The 16,056-nt window shown below is 49.8% G+C and overlaps 6 protein-coding genes across 6 annotated transcripts; 3 read left to right on the top strand and 3 right to left on the bottom strand.

Annotated features, from left to right (window-relative positions):
- Positions 1-526: 526 nt before the first annotated feature.
- Positions 527-4,865, top strand: TGAM01_v208231 (hypothetical protein; the record flags this gene model as incomplete). Its single annotated transcript, XM_018809329.1, has 2 exons — positions 527-2,823; positions 2,996-4,865. The coding sequence occupies 2 exons, from the start codon at positions 527-529 to the stop codon at positions 4,863-4,865; spliced, it is 4,167 nt and encodes a 1,388-aa protein (XP_018657493.1).
- Positions 4,866-5,855: 990 nt separating this feature from the next.
- On the top strand, positions 5,856-7,486 carry TGAM01_v208230 (hypothetical protein; the record flags this gene model as incomplete). The annotated part of the gene is made up of 2 exons (XM_018809328.1): positions 5,856-6,497; positions 6,557-7,486. The coding sequence occupies 2 exons, from the start codon at positions 5,856-5,858 to the stop codon at positions 7,484-7,486; spliced, it is 1,572 nt and encodes a 523-aa protein (XP_018657492.1).
- Positions 7,487-7,554: 68 nt separating this feature from the next.
- On the bottom strand, positions 7,555-8,004 carry TGAM01_v208229 (hypothetical protein; the record flags this gene model as incomplete). The annotated part of the gene is made up of 1 exon (XM_018809327.2): positions 7,555-8,004. The coding sequence occupies one exon, from the start codon at positions 8,002-8,004 to the stop codon at positions 7,555-7,557; it is 450 nt and encodes a 149-aa protein (XP_018657491.2).
- A 1,016-nt stretch (positions 8,005-9,020) lies between these two features.
- TGAM01_v208228 (alpha-1,3/alpha-1,6-mannosyltransferase) lies at positions 9,021-10,538 on the top strand (the record flags this gene model as incomplete). The annotated part of the gene is made up of 3 exons (XM_018809326.1): positions 9,021-9,210; positions 9,269-9,877; positions 9,940-10,538. 3 exons carry the CDS (start codon positions 9,021-9,023, stop codon positions 10,536-10,538), a joined length of 1,398 nt encoding a protein of 465 aa, XP_018657490.1.
- Positions 10,539-11,576: 1,038 nt separating this feature from the next.
- TGAM01_v208227 (hypothetical protein) lies at positions 11,577-11,966 on the bottom strand (the record flags this gene model as incomplete). Its single annotated transcript, XM_018809325.1, has 1 exon — positions 11,577-11,966. The coding sequence occupies one exon, from the start codon at positions 11,964-11,966 to the stop codon at positions 11,577-11,579; it is 390 nt and encodes a 129-aa protein (XP_018657489.1).
- Positions 11,967-12,592: 626 nt separating this feature from the next.
- TGAM01_v208226 (hypothetical protein) lies at positions 12,593-15,814 on the bottom strand (the record flags this gene model as incomplete). Its single annotated transcript, XM_018809324.2, has 1 exon — positions 12,593-15,814. The coding sequence occupies one exon, from the start codon at positions 15,812-15,814 to the stop codon at positions 12,593-12,595; it is 3,222 nt and encodes a 1,073-aa protein (XP_018657488.2).
- Between the last annotated feature and the right edge of the window lie 242 nt (positions 15,815-16,056).

The following is a 16,056-nucleotide window of genomic DNA, read 5'->3' as shown; positions in this document are numbered from 1 at the left end:
CAAACACCCCTTGTACGAGTGTCTATCCTCACACCGATAACAAAGCCAGACATCGACTGCCCCTGTAGCCATGCGCATTCGAACCACTAAGACCCCGCAAACGCGCCTTGTGCTTCAGCAGCCCCCCTCCCACTGACGGCGGCGCCCCGCCCCTGAAAACTCTTGCCTGCGGCTAGTCGCCGTCATGCAACCTCCAACGTGCTGCTGGGCCGTGGGGATGATTCGGCGGCAGCTGCTGTGCGCTGTTGTTAGGGGGGCGTGTCGGATCGCCAGCAGCGGTGCAGCAGCGCCGTTCAGGCGGCTCCTGTACCTGTACCCGCTCGCCCAGCGCCTGTAAGTTTAGCGGCCTCCAGCCATCGAGCCCCACCCGGCGGCGCTGCTTTGAGTTCCCCCCGTTTTCTTCTGCCAGCAAAACCTGGCGCTCGCTCCATTTTCCTCTCTGCAACCTCCAGAGCGTCTCACGCCCGACCATCCCTCCGAATCAATCCTCCCACGCAGACGCTCTGCCGCGCCAGATGTCCTCCCCATGTCCAGCTCGCCTTCACACGCCGAAAATGCCGCACCTGCTGCGCTGCTGAGCCCCCAGGCCCACGTCCGACCCGACCGCCAGGACCAGCGGCAGCCGCACCTCCAGCACGATGATGCAGAGAACCCCCCGGCCCTGGGCTGCGCGATCCAAGCAGACGGGAGCGCCTCTGCCCCTGTTTCTGCCTCTGCTTCTGCCTCTGACGCTGCTTCTGCGTCCGTCTCCTCTGCTGCCGCACCTCATATAAAGCCTGCTGCCCCTAGCGGCACCGCCCGCCAGCGTCAACAGATGGGCCCTTCCCTGCTTTCCCAAGCCTTGGCATCTGCTCGAGGCATCTTGCGGACCAACTCGACGCCCAATACGAGCACCACTTCGTCACAGACACAATCACAGACGCAGACAGACAAATCGACAAGACCCACGCCGGTCTCTGCCTCTTCTGCCTCAGCAGTTGATCAGTTGCCCTCAAGACCGATTCGGTCGTCGCCCGCCACTCCTTGGACAGAATCTCGAGATGCATCAGACTACATCGACCACGACGGCGCCCTGACGCGGAACGCATCGCAGCCCAAGACAATGGCGACCACAACGACGACAGCTACCACCACCACAACAATTCCCATCGCCTCTACTGCCCCCGGACGAGACCGTGCCATTCCATCCTCGTCGTTCAAATCGGACAACCTTTTGAGCCACGCAAAAGACATGCTTTTAGAACACCGTGAATTTCTAGACCGGACCCGAGGGAGAGCGTCGCTGGAGCACGACTCCATATCACCAAAGCTACAGCAGCACCATCAACCATTGCCTCATTCATCACACTACAACAACTCGGTATCGCCTACCAATGGCAGCTATACCAGCGCTGCTTTGTCTACCGGAGTCTCCACCGACGCCGGAGACGAGAGTGCTGTATCACAAGACTCACGTCAGGAACGACACAAAACGCTTGATACCTCCGAGAAGACGGAAAAGATATGGTCCATTGGCTCTGGCGACGGCAGTGAAGAGGATGGCTTGGTAGAGCAGTCAGTCGCTGAAGCCATTGCCGGCGTTGAGCACAATGCACGAAGCCGAAAGTCGAGCTACAGCTTGCGATTCTTCAAAGAGGGCCTTCCTCCGGAGGATAAGGCTCGCCGTAAGGATGGCAAGACCTCCCACCGCGACAAACATGTGCCGACAATAGACGAGGAGGCCACTTTAACCGAAGAGTTGCCGCAAAAGTCTTCCAAGACGTCACCAGCCGCAGACTCGCGCGTGCAGCCAGCACGAGCGGAATCCTTCTCATCCCGCGCCTCTGATGCGCGGCCTACTCTTACCTCACCGAAAGAAGCAACCAGCTCAACCCTGCCGCAAGCTGAAGAAACTGGTGGCGAAAGCGCCATCACACAGAAATCATCGGTAGATCATCATGAGGCCAAGCTGGAGCCACCGATTGGAATCCAGGTGGGGCCGGAGGCGGTCCAAGACACCGCAGTGGAGAAGCCGCCGATGTCACATGATGCTTCCGAGGTCGGCAATTTTCAAGACATTGCCGGCGACAAGGATGCGGGCGCCGAGGCCGACTCCAGTGCCAAGGTTAATGTCAAAACCTCGGATACCGACCATGCCAACGGCCACATTCACGAATATGCCACTGCTCATGTCAACGGCAACGCCAATGACGCCCACTTTGATGCCGAATCTGACCCAGAGGCAGACGCCGAAGGTGATGGAGAAGCAGACGAGTCTGGAGAGGAGAAGATTGCGTCGGCGGTTTTCCTGCCTCATCAGGAGCTGGATGAAAGCCGCGCAAGCGTGAGCGAGGGTAATGATAGTGATGCGATTCGGCGGCCCAGATCGCATTCGCTGAGTAAAAACCATCCCTGGCTGGTCAAGGCCGATGAGCCTGAGCCAGAGGTGGAGATGGAGGAGGAGGAGAAAAAGGAGGACAGTTCCTATCAGGTGTCGCATGTTGCATCCCGTGAGAACCTTGCCTCCCGCCGTGGAGAGATTCTCCCGCTGGAAATCCAGGTTCCGTCCGAAGCTGTCGTGGACGAGACCGAAGTGAACCAAGTTACCCCTACTAAGCCCCGAGCCGTGACCCACTATGAAGACCATGTGCATGACCACCAGCATCAAGCACGCCGACCGCTAGAAGCCATTGAGCTGATCCCATACAAGCACCAAGTTGGTGGCCACAATACCCTGTGGCGATTCTCTCGCCGAGCCGTCTGTAAGCAGCTCAGCAACCGAGAAAACGAGTTTTATGAGACCATTGAGAGATATCACCGTGATTTGCTGCCATTCCTCCCCCGGTACGTTACTAATAAAATTCCCCGGTCTATAATCTCCATGTCCGGCATCCCTATGTTTCTCCAGCCACCCTCCCCCTTTTCCCCTCCTTCTGCATTGAATCTGTGGTTATTTTGCCCCTCTTTTTCAAAAATGTGAATTGTAACTTGAGATGCTAATTTCATCACTTTTTAGGTACATTGGAGTGTTGAACGTAACATTTCAGAGAAAGCCTCGGAGGAAGAGCACCGTTAGAAAAGATGAGACGGCTGATAAACGCAATCCCGACTCGAATGGTAACGGCGATGCTGAACAGACTCCATCCACCCCTGCGCGCGTCATCAGCCAATCACTTGCCAGCTCCAATGCCACCATCCCTACCGTGACTTTTGACGATAATTGGCACATCCTCCCTCGCAACCTTCTCCAGCCGACACCTGAATTAGACACGCCGCACCGCCGGAGCACGTCTCTTTCCAAGATATCTTCAGGAGCGCCGATTGCGTCTCAGCACCCCGTGCGGCCTCATATGGAAGAGCGCCCCAATAGCTGGGGAGCTACGACGGTGAACAAGCGATTGCGGAACGAAGTGTTCAATGATGCATTCCTTAAGCAACCAATTGCGGTTCAAAAGCATCGACGCCCGTATCAGCGAGCTGTTCCTTTGCCAACTCTTCAGCGATTGCTCCGAACAAGCAATTCAGATCCGAATCTAGCCAAAGCCCCTGAGACTCCTGCGAAGAACGAGGAACCTCAAAGGGCCACGCCTATTCCAGTAAAGCCGTTGACGCCACTTGTGCAGCAGATGAGCGATCCCGAGTCCCAAGCTGGCCACTTCGCAGTCGAACGAGAGGCCCCTGTTGAAGTCAAGGATGTTACGGGCACTAGTGCTCCCGAACCAGAGACATTAACGGCCAACCTGACAGCAAAGAAAAAGCGACGGTACTCTGGAAGTGGACTTCGGCGCAAACCGCAGGACGTACGCGACTCACGGGGAGATTTAAAGTACTATGAAGAGGCCGATGGTATGGAGTACAAGCGCGAGGGAGACGACAAGAACACTTCACTAGAAATACCAAACAAGGACACCACGGCTGCCATCGGACTTGGCACGGAAGAGGTGATTTCTGATGCTCCTGTCCTTGCTCAGGAGCCTGATGCTATGGACGACTCGGCAATGGTTGCAGACGCTGTACCACATCCGGATGTAGAGTTTGGACCAGTTGTTCGACCAAACAACCCCAAAGAAGCAAAATCTCAGCGCGACAGAGTAGAGTACTTTTTGCTACTGGAAGACCTCACGGCAGGCATGAAGCGACCTTGTATGATGGATCTCAAGATGGGGACTCGCCAGTACGGTGTTGAAGCTTCTCCCAGCAAACAAAAGTCCCAGCAAGAAAAATGTAGGAAGACGACGTCGGCGGAGCTTGGAGTGCGGATTTGCGGGCTGCAAGTCTGGAATTCCAAGACTCAAACGTACGATTTCCAAGACAAGTACTTTGGCCGAAAGGTGAAAGCTGGCACTGAGTTTCAGGCTGCCCTCACCAAGTTTCTCTACAACGGCGTTGATTTGCACTCTATTCTTCACCATATTCCAATTATATTGCGAAAGCTTTCACAGCTAGAGCAAATTGTAAGCGAATTGCGCGGCTACCGCTTCTATGCTGCGAGTCTCCTCATGTTTTACGACGGCGATGCCGCAGACGAGAACGGGGGATACGAGACAGCGTACGAGTCCATGACAGATGCAGCGACGGATACCGAAGAGGCGGCGATCAGGAAGAAGAAGAATAAGCGCGAGATTGATTTCAAGATTGCAGACTTTGCCAACAGCCTCACTCCGCTGGACAAGGTCGATGACAAGCCCTGCCCACCGCAGCACCCCAATCAACCTGACCCTGGCTTTCTCAAGGGCCTCCGGAGTTTGAAGAAGTATTTTTTGCAGATCCAGCGAGACACCAGAGCCGAGCTGGGGCTTGATCCTCGCGGATGGAACTCCGGCCAAGGAGGTGATTCAATGATGTCCATTACCGACGAAGAAGACGAGGGGATGATGAGTGTATAATCTGTCCCATACAGAGGATCTGGCCGCTTGCAGCGATGCCTCTATTCGACACCTTTCTGTCTTTTCATACTTTTCATTCCGGCTTTGCTTTTTACTTTTCCATTGTCTCTTTTGATGCCACTACGACATGCTGTTTACGATTTTCATTTCTTTTACAATGGATACCAGACCAAGCGTAATAGCGGGATGAGCTGTCAAGGCTTATCAACGACTTAAGCTTGAGCGAATGACGACGACCTATGAAGCTTTCTTGTAATGCTAGCATGCTATTTGAGAATTTCCTTTTCTTTCTCTTTTTATACCTTGTCGTCATAAGGCTGGTTTCATCTTTAAAAACCCATTCGGATAGTATTCACGGCCAGGTGGCCAAGGAAAAGGAAAACATTACTCATTCATTTACGGATTTGAGCGAAGCATCTCTCAGTTCCGTATCATAAACGCTGTTTAACAGACACTTGTCTGTTCAGCGTTTGGATTACGTTGTTTTTACTATCAGCACTTTCCCCTTTCTCTTTTTTCCTTATTTGTATTAACTGTGGTTTTTTTCCTTTTCTTTCTTGGCGGACTGGCGGATGGACGGAACGGTATGAGGCGAATACTAGGGGCGTAGGTTCCTTTTGCTTTTTGCTTTTCTATGCCAATTTTTAATGTGTGTTTTGTGTCTGGATTGGAACGAGATTGATACTTTAGAGCGTTAGATAAAAAAAATTGAATTCAATGAATGTATTTGAGATTTTGAAAAGTGATCGATGGTGCATTGGTTGGCGGCTCAAGGAGCAGATGCGGAGATTCGGAGCATCGGCTGTCCGACCGCTTTTATGAGCCGAATTAGAACCAGCATCACTAACGATGTTTGAGCGATACAGTGCATGTGAGAAGTACAACTCTAGGACTGTCTGTTTGGTTATCCCTAAACTAGCACTTTCACTATTATTAACTTGATAACTCAACTTATCAGAAAAGTAGAAGATATAAAAAAAAGATTCAGCAATGGGCGCCGTCATTTCCTATCTCCAAGGCGGCATCACAACCATCACAAGCGTTATCCGCACGCTCTCAGCCCTCAACGCAAAATACCAATCCCTCCTCCAGCGAATCCACACCGGGCCATTTACGCCCGTTGAAAATCCCACGGTTTCATATTGGATGCAGAAGCCGCCGTTTCCAAAAATATGCAACATTCAAGGCGATTTGCCAGAGGAGGCGGATGTGGTTATTGTTGGGAGCGGGATTACGGGTGCTGCTGCTGCGAGGACGGTGCTTGAGCTGTCATCTGCTTCTAAAACCGGGCTCAAAGTAGTGGTTCTAGAAGCAAGACAATTATGTAGCGGCGCAACGGCTCGAAATGGTGGACACATTAAATGTGCGCCTCATGAGGAGTTTGCGCGGCTGAGGAGGACGCTGGGGGAGGAGAAGGCGAAGAAGGTTGTGAGAATGGAGATGCGGCATTTGGATGTTTTGAAGGGGGTTGGTGAGGAGGTGGGGTTTGGGGAGGTGAGGGAGGTTGAGACGGTGGATGTTTGTCTTGATGGGGAGGTGTTTGGGAAGTTGAAGAGGAGTGTGAGTGAGTTGAGGGAGTGGATGCCCGAGTTTGAGGTTTGTGTTTGGGAGAAGGATGAGGCGAGGGAGAAGGTGAGTTGTTGTGACTCTGAATAATAGAGGTTTGAGAAGAGAGATACTGACTTTTATAGTTTGGGGTGAATCGGCATGTTGTTGGAGCCATCTCTTACACAGCGGGTGCTCTATGGCCGTACCGTCTCGTTACAAGCACATGGAACGACTTGATCAAGCGGTATCCCAACCTCGTCATCAGCACACACACTCCAGTCTCATCAATCACGTCAAACAACGATGCCACGACGCCATATGTAGTCCACACTTCACGCGGCCCTCTCCGCGCAAAACACGTTCTCCACGCTACAAACGGCTACACAGGCCATCTCAATCCCGCCCTAAGAGGCTGTCTAACAGGCGTCATTGGCCACATGACGGCTCAAAGCCCCGGAAGCAGATTTGAGCGGGCGTGTCATGGTGGGAGGTCGTGGTCTGTTATATACGGCAATGGATTTGATTATGTGACGCAGCGACCTGATGGGGATGATGGGTCTGCGGGCGATTTGATGCTGGGAGGGGGCTTGTTTAGGAGTAAAGATGAGGGATTGGACCAGATTGGCGTTTGGGATGATGGGAGAATGGATGCGTTTCCGCTGATGCATTTGAGGGGGAGCATGGCGACGGTGTTTGAGCCGAGATGGGGTGTTGGGGGGGAGTTGAAGGGGGCGTGGACGGGGATTATGGGATTTACAGGTGATATGCTCCCTTTTGTGGGGGGTTTGCCCTCGAAGTTGGATGTATCGAGGAAGACGGCACGAGGGGGCTGTGGAGAGGGGGCTTCTGGGCAGTGGCTGGCTGCTGGGTTTAACGGAGAGGGCATGGTGTGGGCTTGGCTGAGCGGCGTGGCGGTGGCTGTTATGATGTTGGGCTTGGAGGAGCAGGATTTAAAAGAGGCTGTGGGACGGCCTGGAGGGAGGCTGGATGAGTGGTATCCGGTAGAGGAGGTTAAAGTTGATAAGGCGAGGCTGAGGAGGGCGGATTTGACGAATTTGGCTGGTGAGGTTTGATAAAAGAAGACTCGAAATGAAACAAGAGGATATATGTATATTTATATTAAATGTCTATAACTGCATCTTTACAGCTTCGCCTTCTCCTTCCGCCACTGCTCAACCCACACCTTTCCAAACTCCTTCCTCTCCGCCTCCTTTCTCATATCCTCCTTGAACCTTGCCTCCTCCACCTCCAACCCCGCGCCACTTAGCTCCTTGACCAGATCCTTATAAATCTCCCTCTTAATCGTCCCGTACACGCCCTTCTTCGGCTTCTCCAGCAACTGTTTCTCTGCCACAAACTTGAGCGCGTCCTCCAATCCTCCCGGGGCCAACGCATCCGCGATGCCCTCGTCCACTGCCTCTTGGCCTGTGAAGCGGTGGCCCTCGAGGGCGACTTTGCGGAAGAGTGCGTTGGAGGGCAGTTTTGCGCGGAAGAGGGACGCCATGGCGGGCTGGAGGTGCGCGCCGAAGAGGACCTCGTTGAGGCAGATGAAGCCTTTGGGGGAGGGGGCGAGGCGGTAGTCGTGGGCCATGGCGAGCATGAGGCCGCCGGCGTAGGTGTGGCCGTTCATAAGAGCGACGGTGGGCATGGGGAAGCTGTGATTGTTAGCTGGTGATGATGATGATAACGATGATGAGGGTTGACTTGCGTTATCAGACGCTGCCAGACAGAGTAGAACAAGGCCCAGAAGCCCTCCGTCTCAATGGCATGCTGCAGATCCAGCCCATTGCTGTAGAATTTGGCGATGCCGCTGGTGGTGATGAGCACTCCCGGGGGGTGGCCGCCAAACTCGAGGAGATCGAGGGCTGCGAGGAGGGCTTTACAGACGGTGGTGGTGAGGCGGTTGTCGGGGGGTGAGATGAAGGTGAGCAGGTAGACGGCCGGCGAGGGCTCGGTGACGGTGATGGAGCCGCCGGGATGGGGGCCGGAAGGGGCGATGGGCACGGTGAAGAGGGTTTTTGACATTGTGACGAGAGTATAGTTTTAATTAATGAGAAGAGAAAGTGAAGTTGTAAAAGATGAGTGAGATGGAAAGGCTTATGGGTATGGAGGATTATGGGTGGTTGAGTGAGGCTAGGCTCTCATCTACCTCGGCATTTTTCTGAGGTATGGAGAAGGGCGATGACATCCCGAGCTCCTAAAATGCTTGCACTAATACAACCAATCAAAGTATATTTAAGTGTAGTTATGAGCCCTTGACCTATAATTGATTTACCAAGGCATCAGCTGCGATTATTAAACACCGAACCCGAGCATCTCCATATCGCTTGTTGCTATTGAAGCAGTACATCCCCGGCATGTCGTCACATGTGATACCCGCGCCGCGTTCTAGCTCTAAACTCGCACCACCAGGCAGCTCCCTGTACTTGCTCTCCAAGTACCGCGTCTTCCGTCCCTTTTAATTCCCGACTGCTGCAACTGGCATGCGCCACTAAGCTTCTTCCAGCCTAGGCCAATCTACCCCACAATGTAGCTTCATTCAAGCTCCAACGTGCTCCAACTCCAAGTGGCATCTTTTTTCAACACCAGACACTCTTTTCATTCGCCATGTCTTTACAAGCAGACGCGCAGCCTGCTCCAGACGGCACAATCGTCTTCTTCCATCCGGACTTGGGCATTGGCGGCGCGGAGCGGCTGGTTGTCGATGCGGCGGTTGGGCTGCAGCAGCGCGGACACCACGTTGTCATCTTTACGAATCATTGCGATCGCAACCACTGCTTTGACGAGTGTCGCGATGGTGAGTAAAAGAACGCCTTTGTATAAATATTGACAGTAGCCAACTAATTGATGCTCAGGCACCCTCGATGTCCGCGTTCACGGCGAATGGCCCATCCCCATGTCCATCTTCAACCGCCTCACCATCGTCTGCGCCATCCTGCGCCATCTCCAGCTCCTCATACAGATCGCGCTCTCCGGCGAATTGAAAGCTCTTAAACCCCGCGCCTTTGTCGTCGACCAACTATCCGCCGGTCTTCCGCTCTTACGATATATCGCTCCCGATGCGCCGATCCTGTTTTACTGCCACTTTCCAGACTTGTTGCTCGCGCAGGGACGCCAATCAGCCCTGAAGCGACTCTATCGACTGCCTTTTGACTGGATCGAAGAGTGGTCCATGGGGTTTGCGCAGGCTGTTGCTGTCAACTCTGAGTTTACAAAGGGCGTTGTTGCGAGGACGTGGCCGCGGTTGAAGGAAAAGGTGGACACCAAGGTGGTATACCCATGCGTGGACACAACGGTTAAAGAGGATAACTCGTCTGCAAGTGATGAAGTATTGCTTGGTGGCAACCACAAGGTGATTCTCAGCATCAATCGGTTTGAGCGGAAAAAGGATATTGGACTAGCTGTCAAGGCGTTTGCTGCCATCTCTGAGGATTTGCGCCGCGGAGTGCGTCTTGTTCTAGCAGGTAAGCTATATGTTACACCTTCTTATTCTTTGGTTTTACACATGATACTTACCAGGTTTCAGGTGGCTACGATCCCCGAGTTGCCGAAAACGTCGAATATCACACCGAGCTCGAAGCTCTCGCCTCCTCCCACTCCCTCAAACACCACACCGTCACATCTTTCGACACCACCTCTCTATCCTCCATTCCCAGCGATGCCTCCGTCCTCTTCCTCCTCTCTATACCAAACTCTATCAAAACTTCACTTTTGCGTGTAGCTCGACTCCTAGTCTACACACCTTCCAACGAGCATTTTGGAATTGTGCCCCTCGAGGCTATGCTTGCCCGCGTGCCTGTCCTCGCCGCCAACACGGGCGGTCCCGTTGAGACAATACAGAACATGAAGACTGGCTGGCTGCGCGATCCGGAAGATATCGGCGCGTGGTCGAGTGTCATGCTCAGCGTGCTGAGAATGCCTGATCAGGATGTTCAGCGGATGGGTACTGATGGTGAAGAGCGTGTGCGGTCTCTTTTTGGACGTGATAACATGGCTCTGCGGCTTGAGACGTCCATAAATGAGATTCTTTCTCAGAAGCATGCCCGGCCATCTTTGTTAGTGCCAATTGGCATAGTAATTTCTCTTTTATTAGCAGTATTGGCGATTTATGTCCAGATCTCATGAATAACCTACATCTTTTGTTTTCGCTTCATGTATATAAGTTTCACAACTACGGCTACCACTCAGAAAGATAAAAATAGACCAATAGCATAAACCAAAGAAGTATCTACTTCTAGTCTAACTTCTCACGTTAAAAGCAGCACTACCGCTCCACTACTTGTGTCGTTTATGAAATCTTGTAAAATATATTTTCAGCATATCTCTATGTTAAAGCTGACAAGAAGCCACTAAACAGCATCGGGGGCTCCGTTTTTCAAAAGGAAAATAATTTAGAGAATCTTGAGGTTAGACTACAGACATTCATATATTACCTAGCACTAAGAAAACAAATCAACACTGAGAAAAAAGAAAGCAAACAAATATTAAGAAAAGAGAAAAACAGACAAACCTCGAAAAAAAAAGGAAAGCAAGCAAACATTAAGAGAGTAGAAACAAATAAACATGAAGAAAAAAAAAGCAAATAAACATTATGCTTAATGGACTAGATTTCCATTTCTATAGATTCTTCAAACTCTTCCTCAAAACCCTCCTAGTATTTCTATAAACAATCAGAGCAATGTAAAAATAAAATTCAAGTAAATCTACTTACCGCTGTAAGGTAATTTATAAAGAGAGAGGTTACCCAGTACCATAATTCTGTTATCCAGCCCTCTAGCTTAAGCGTGAGCTGCTGCCAGTATTATTGCTACTGCTACTACTACTGCTGCTATTACTGCTGCTACTGCTGCTACTACTGCTGCTATTTATAATATATTAACGGTATTTAGTAGTTATATACATGCAGTTTGATATGTGGAATGGCCGCTTTGTTGCTTACAGCTGGGGTGTTGGATAATGAGATTGGGATGCTGAATAACGTCTCCCTTTATAAGTGAAAGACAGCCAGCAGTGCCATTTATATCGTGGAGATAAAGTAAAGCAACAGTATAGTGAAACCCGTTTATAGCGAATTGCGAGATACTGTCCTCTGGAAGTCCGAGTGGTATTTCTTTGCTGTACATACTGCAAACTATGCCTGCTGATAGTTCTCACGTAACTGCTCTAGATAAGATCTCCTTCAGGATCTTCTGTAGTCTCTGGTTGTGCGTTGTGACTGGTTATTTGGTCCTCAGCTTGTCCATATCGCTCTGTGTCTTCCAATAGTTCAGGGAGCTCGGGCAATTCCCATCTCTTGCCAAAGGGATTTTCGGGATCACCAGAAAAGTCGGCCAGACTGTCCGCCTTGTTGGAAACGCTGACATCCCTTGTCATGAGCCCGCACGACTCGGTCAGCTTGTCCCACACCTTCTTCAAATCTTTCTTGGCTTGTTCATTCGTAGCCGCCTGGGCAGCCGCCATTTCTTTTTTGGACTTTGCCAATTCATCAAGAGACCGGAGAAATGCCGGATCCACCCTACGCGTCTCATAGTCATCAAAGATTGTCTTTGACATTACCAAGGGCTTATTCAACGACGATTTTAGATGGGCTTTCGCCCAAGTTGCGATCACTTTCCAGACCGAGCCTTCCGGGGGTTCAGTCCACGTATCCGTCAGTTTCCTTAAAACTTTCTCAACATCTTCATTAATACCAATTAGTATTATAATATCTCTTTTATTAGCAGTATTAGCGGTGTATATCTATATTTCATAAATAGCCTATATTTTTATTTTTCCTTTATATATATAAGTTTTATAACTATAGCTATTACTTAGAAAGATAAAAAAGAGTATTTTGTATATTTGTATACCCAAATAGCATAAAATAAAGAAGTAAGAATTTACTTCTAGCCCAGCCTCGTTCTACGTTAACAGCAACACTATCTCTCCACTGCTTGTGTCGTTTATTACATCCTGTAAAATATATTTTCAGCATATGTAGTGTCCTATCTAGTTCCATGTACCCAGCGTAGCGCACATATCCATCCCTTGAATCTTTCTCATATTTGGGGGCGGCATCATAACCTCTCAATACTAAAAGATATATTTTCCACTTGACTACTATTGTCCGTAACGGTTTCAATTTCCTTCTCCGCGAGTTCGGCTGAACGGCTTTCTGTTGCTTCAGCCGCAAACTTTTCCTAATAGCATGGGCTGGTAACGAACTCATGCACTATTGATACATCCCAAAGTAATATTTCATGTCCTATTCTTGCTGCTATCAACTTCCAGTCATGTGAGAAGGCCAGCTGATTACCGTCAGCCTTGAGCGAGTACAGGCAATTGCCAGTTGTGCTATCCCAGAGCTTGATGATTCCATCGGACGACCCTGATGCTAATAATTTCGAGTCGTGCGAGAAGGCAATTGATCCAAAATAACCCTTACGGCCTTGAAATGTGCGTAGGCATTCGCCAGTTGCGGTATCCCAGAGCTTGATGGTTCTATCGTATGACCCTGATGCTAGTAATTTTGAGTCATGCGAGAAGGCAACTGAAGTAACAGCATCATCATGGCCTTGAAATGTGCGTATGCACTCGCCAGTTGCGGTATCCCAGAGCTGGATGGTATGATCGTAAGACCCTGATGCTAGTATTTTTGAGTCATGCGAGAAGGCAACTGAGACGACATGTCCCTTATGGCCTTGAAATGTGCATATGCACTCGCCAGTTGCGGTTTCCCAGAGCTTGGTGGTTCTATCGTATGACCCTGATGCTAGTATTTTTGAGTCATGCGAGAAGACAACTGATATAATACAATGCGTATGGCCTTGAAATGTGCGTAGACATTCGCCAGTTGTGCTATCCCAGAGCTTGATGGTATGATCGTAAGACCCTGATGCTAGTATTTTTGAGTCATGCGAGAAGGCAACTGAGACGACATGTCCCTTATGGCCTTGAAATGTGCATATGCACTCGCCAGTTGTGCTATCCCAGAGCATAACAGTACTATCAGCGGACCCTGACAAGATTAACTCTGAGTCATGAGAGAAAGCTACTGAAATAATATCGTCGCTGTGGCCCCGGAGTTTGCGTAAACAGGCAGGCTTGTCCTCCCGGAGCATCAGTCGCACTATATCGCGGTATCCTCCATCCAAGGCCCAACGAAGTGGCGTCAGACCATGATTGTCTTTCGAACGAACGTCGACCCTGTTCGTGTCGAGCAGCTGCTTGACAACATCAAGATGACCATGCATGATTGCCCAGGCGAGTGGGGTCCGTCCAAAAATGCCATCTTTATGCTCAAGCTCAGTCTGGTCAGTATCGAGGAGCAAACGAATTTCATTGACATCGCCTTTTATTGAAGCTGTAATAAAACGCATCCATGGCTTGTCTTCATATATAATATCGGTGGTCACGTCGAATAGTAGATCCATCATATCAATGTCGTCAAGCTCAACAGCTTCATGAAACGGTGTCCTGCCATCTTCACAGCCTTTGGCATGGTAGAAATCTTTCAGTCGCTTCTGTACATCTACCAATTGTCGTGCATTTTCAGGTTGTCGCTTCCTTATATCTCCCTGCTCCTCCTCCAAACGCCGCATTTCTTGAATCTTAACTTGTTCTTCTTCAACAAGCAGGCTCTTTTTTGCTTCCAGTCGTTTAACTTCGTTCTCTACACTCTCTCTTTCTTCCTCTATGTCTCCCAAGCGACTCTTGCATTCTTCAACTCTTTGGCTCAGCTCCCTCATGTCCGCCTCGTTTTTCTTCCTTTCCCGCAGCAGTCTTGTTGACTCCAGCATTGTGGTCAAGTTTTCCAAAGCCATTGTCGCGTTAATTGTATAGCGTGGCGGACTAGCCATTGCTTTAGGGGTGATGGAGATTATGTTTCCTTCCATAGGCTTAAATTTAATACGCAGATTGAGAGATTCGTTACTCGCACTTGTCCCTTTAAATACCTCCAGCGCCTCTCGCTGAAACTTTCCGGCTATCTCATCCAACTCAGTGTCTCTGTGGCATGTAAACAAGCAACACAATTGATCTAAGCGAGAATCAGGCTGCTGAACATCCATCACTATTACAAAATCAAGAAACTGTTCCTTGCTTTGACTAACTCGAATTAATATTTGATCAGTACTTGTCTGCGAAATCAGAGACAGCTGATTATCCCAACAAGCCCGAGGGATCACATCAATGACTTCCAGCCCAATTTTAGCAAATAAATCCACATCATAGAACAGAAACTGTTGATTCTTTGTCAATATCTGCTTTTGGCCATCTTTTTTAATGTGAATAAGCTCGCGTGTAGCATCAGACGTAGGTACCGGTTGAAGTACTGAAGGGTACCCCCTTGGTCTCACATATTCGTTCGCCACCGCCGAGTTTATTTTTGCGAGAGGGATCGCAGCGACTTGCTTTGCATTGGATTTAGGGCCACAGCTGAGCAATCCAAAAGTTCTGCCAGTATCACTCGTAGCCAACGGCAAGAAAATTCTAAGACTACCCCCAAAGATATCTAGCGAGTGCAGAGGGTTGGTGGCTTGTTCGCGGGCGACGATTTGCCCGGAATTTGCAAAATCTGACGGAGTAGCTGCTAATATGTCTCCATAAATGAACTTATTTTCATCCATGAATTGTTGAGGGTTGATTGTAGACGATTTGTGCATGAAGCCCCATGCTAGGATAGAGTCATCTCTCGTCGACTTCATAATATGCTCTTGCAGCCGAAAGAAGGCCTCTCTGCCACCCTCGCCATAAATCATTGGCATTGTTATGCCAAATATCCCCAGCAAACAATATGCAAGATCTTCAGCTCTTCCAGTTTTCCTTTGCGCAGCCCAGGACATGCGCTGTGCAACGCTTGCAGTGTGCAATTCGGCAACGCCTAGTAAGAATTGACGCGGCACAGAAGTGATTTTCTGGATGACAGTGCATTTATTCCCCTTGTTGCCTATAAGATGCCATTCTAAGTTATAGAATCGTACATGTTTAGGCGCAAGAAGCTCTTGTAACGTCCATCCTCTGGTGAACCACCGACTTGACCGAAATTTAGATTCAGGAGCGGAGGCATCATCGTCATCTGGGACGTCGGATAAGTAGGCGTAACAGACATTTGCGAGGCTATACCATCGGAACATGGAATTGATGGCTTCGCCAAGCTCGACCATATTGGTTTTGTCAATACAGCAAGTATCAATCCAAGCGTAACCAAGTGAATCTTTTTGGGCCTGTCGACAGCATTCTCGGAACTTGGTCAATCCGAGACTTTCCTTTTCGTCGGGTGCCTTGCTTATTCCCTTTTGGACATCAGAAAAGGTGAGCTCTTCGGAGTCAGGGCCCCAAGTGTGCGACAGAATCGCATATGGGGGGACCTCATCGTCCGAAAAAACCTTGAGCTTAAATGTTTCAGTATTGATCAAACGCATGATGAAAGTAGGAGTAATTTGATTTGTAGACAATGATTTCGTCTAGTATCGTGTATCGTATCGTTTTATACGCTCGGGTAATTAGAGGACGTGTAGAACGCGGAGCTGAGTTGAAACATGTTGCAATATATTGGATTGGGCCGCCATGATGCGAGAAAAAGGCGCACGACGGGCTTTCACTTTAACACGACAGTGCGGGGAAGAACATCGAAACCTAGATAGATAAGTATTGATAGACGTTC

This window comes from Trichoderma gamsii (genome assembly GCF_001481775.2).
Source record: "Trichoderma gamsii strain T6085 chromosome Unknown Scaffold_33.2, whole genome shotgun sequence".
Classification (NCBI taxonomy): domain Eukaryota; kingdom Fungi; phylum Ascomycota; class Sordariomycetes; order Hypocreales; family Hypocreaceae; genus Trichoderma; species Trichoderma gamsii.
This window is presented reverse-complemented; position numbering and strand designations above follow the sequence as displayed.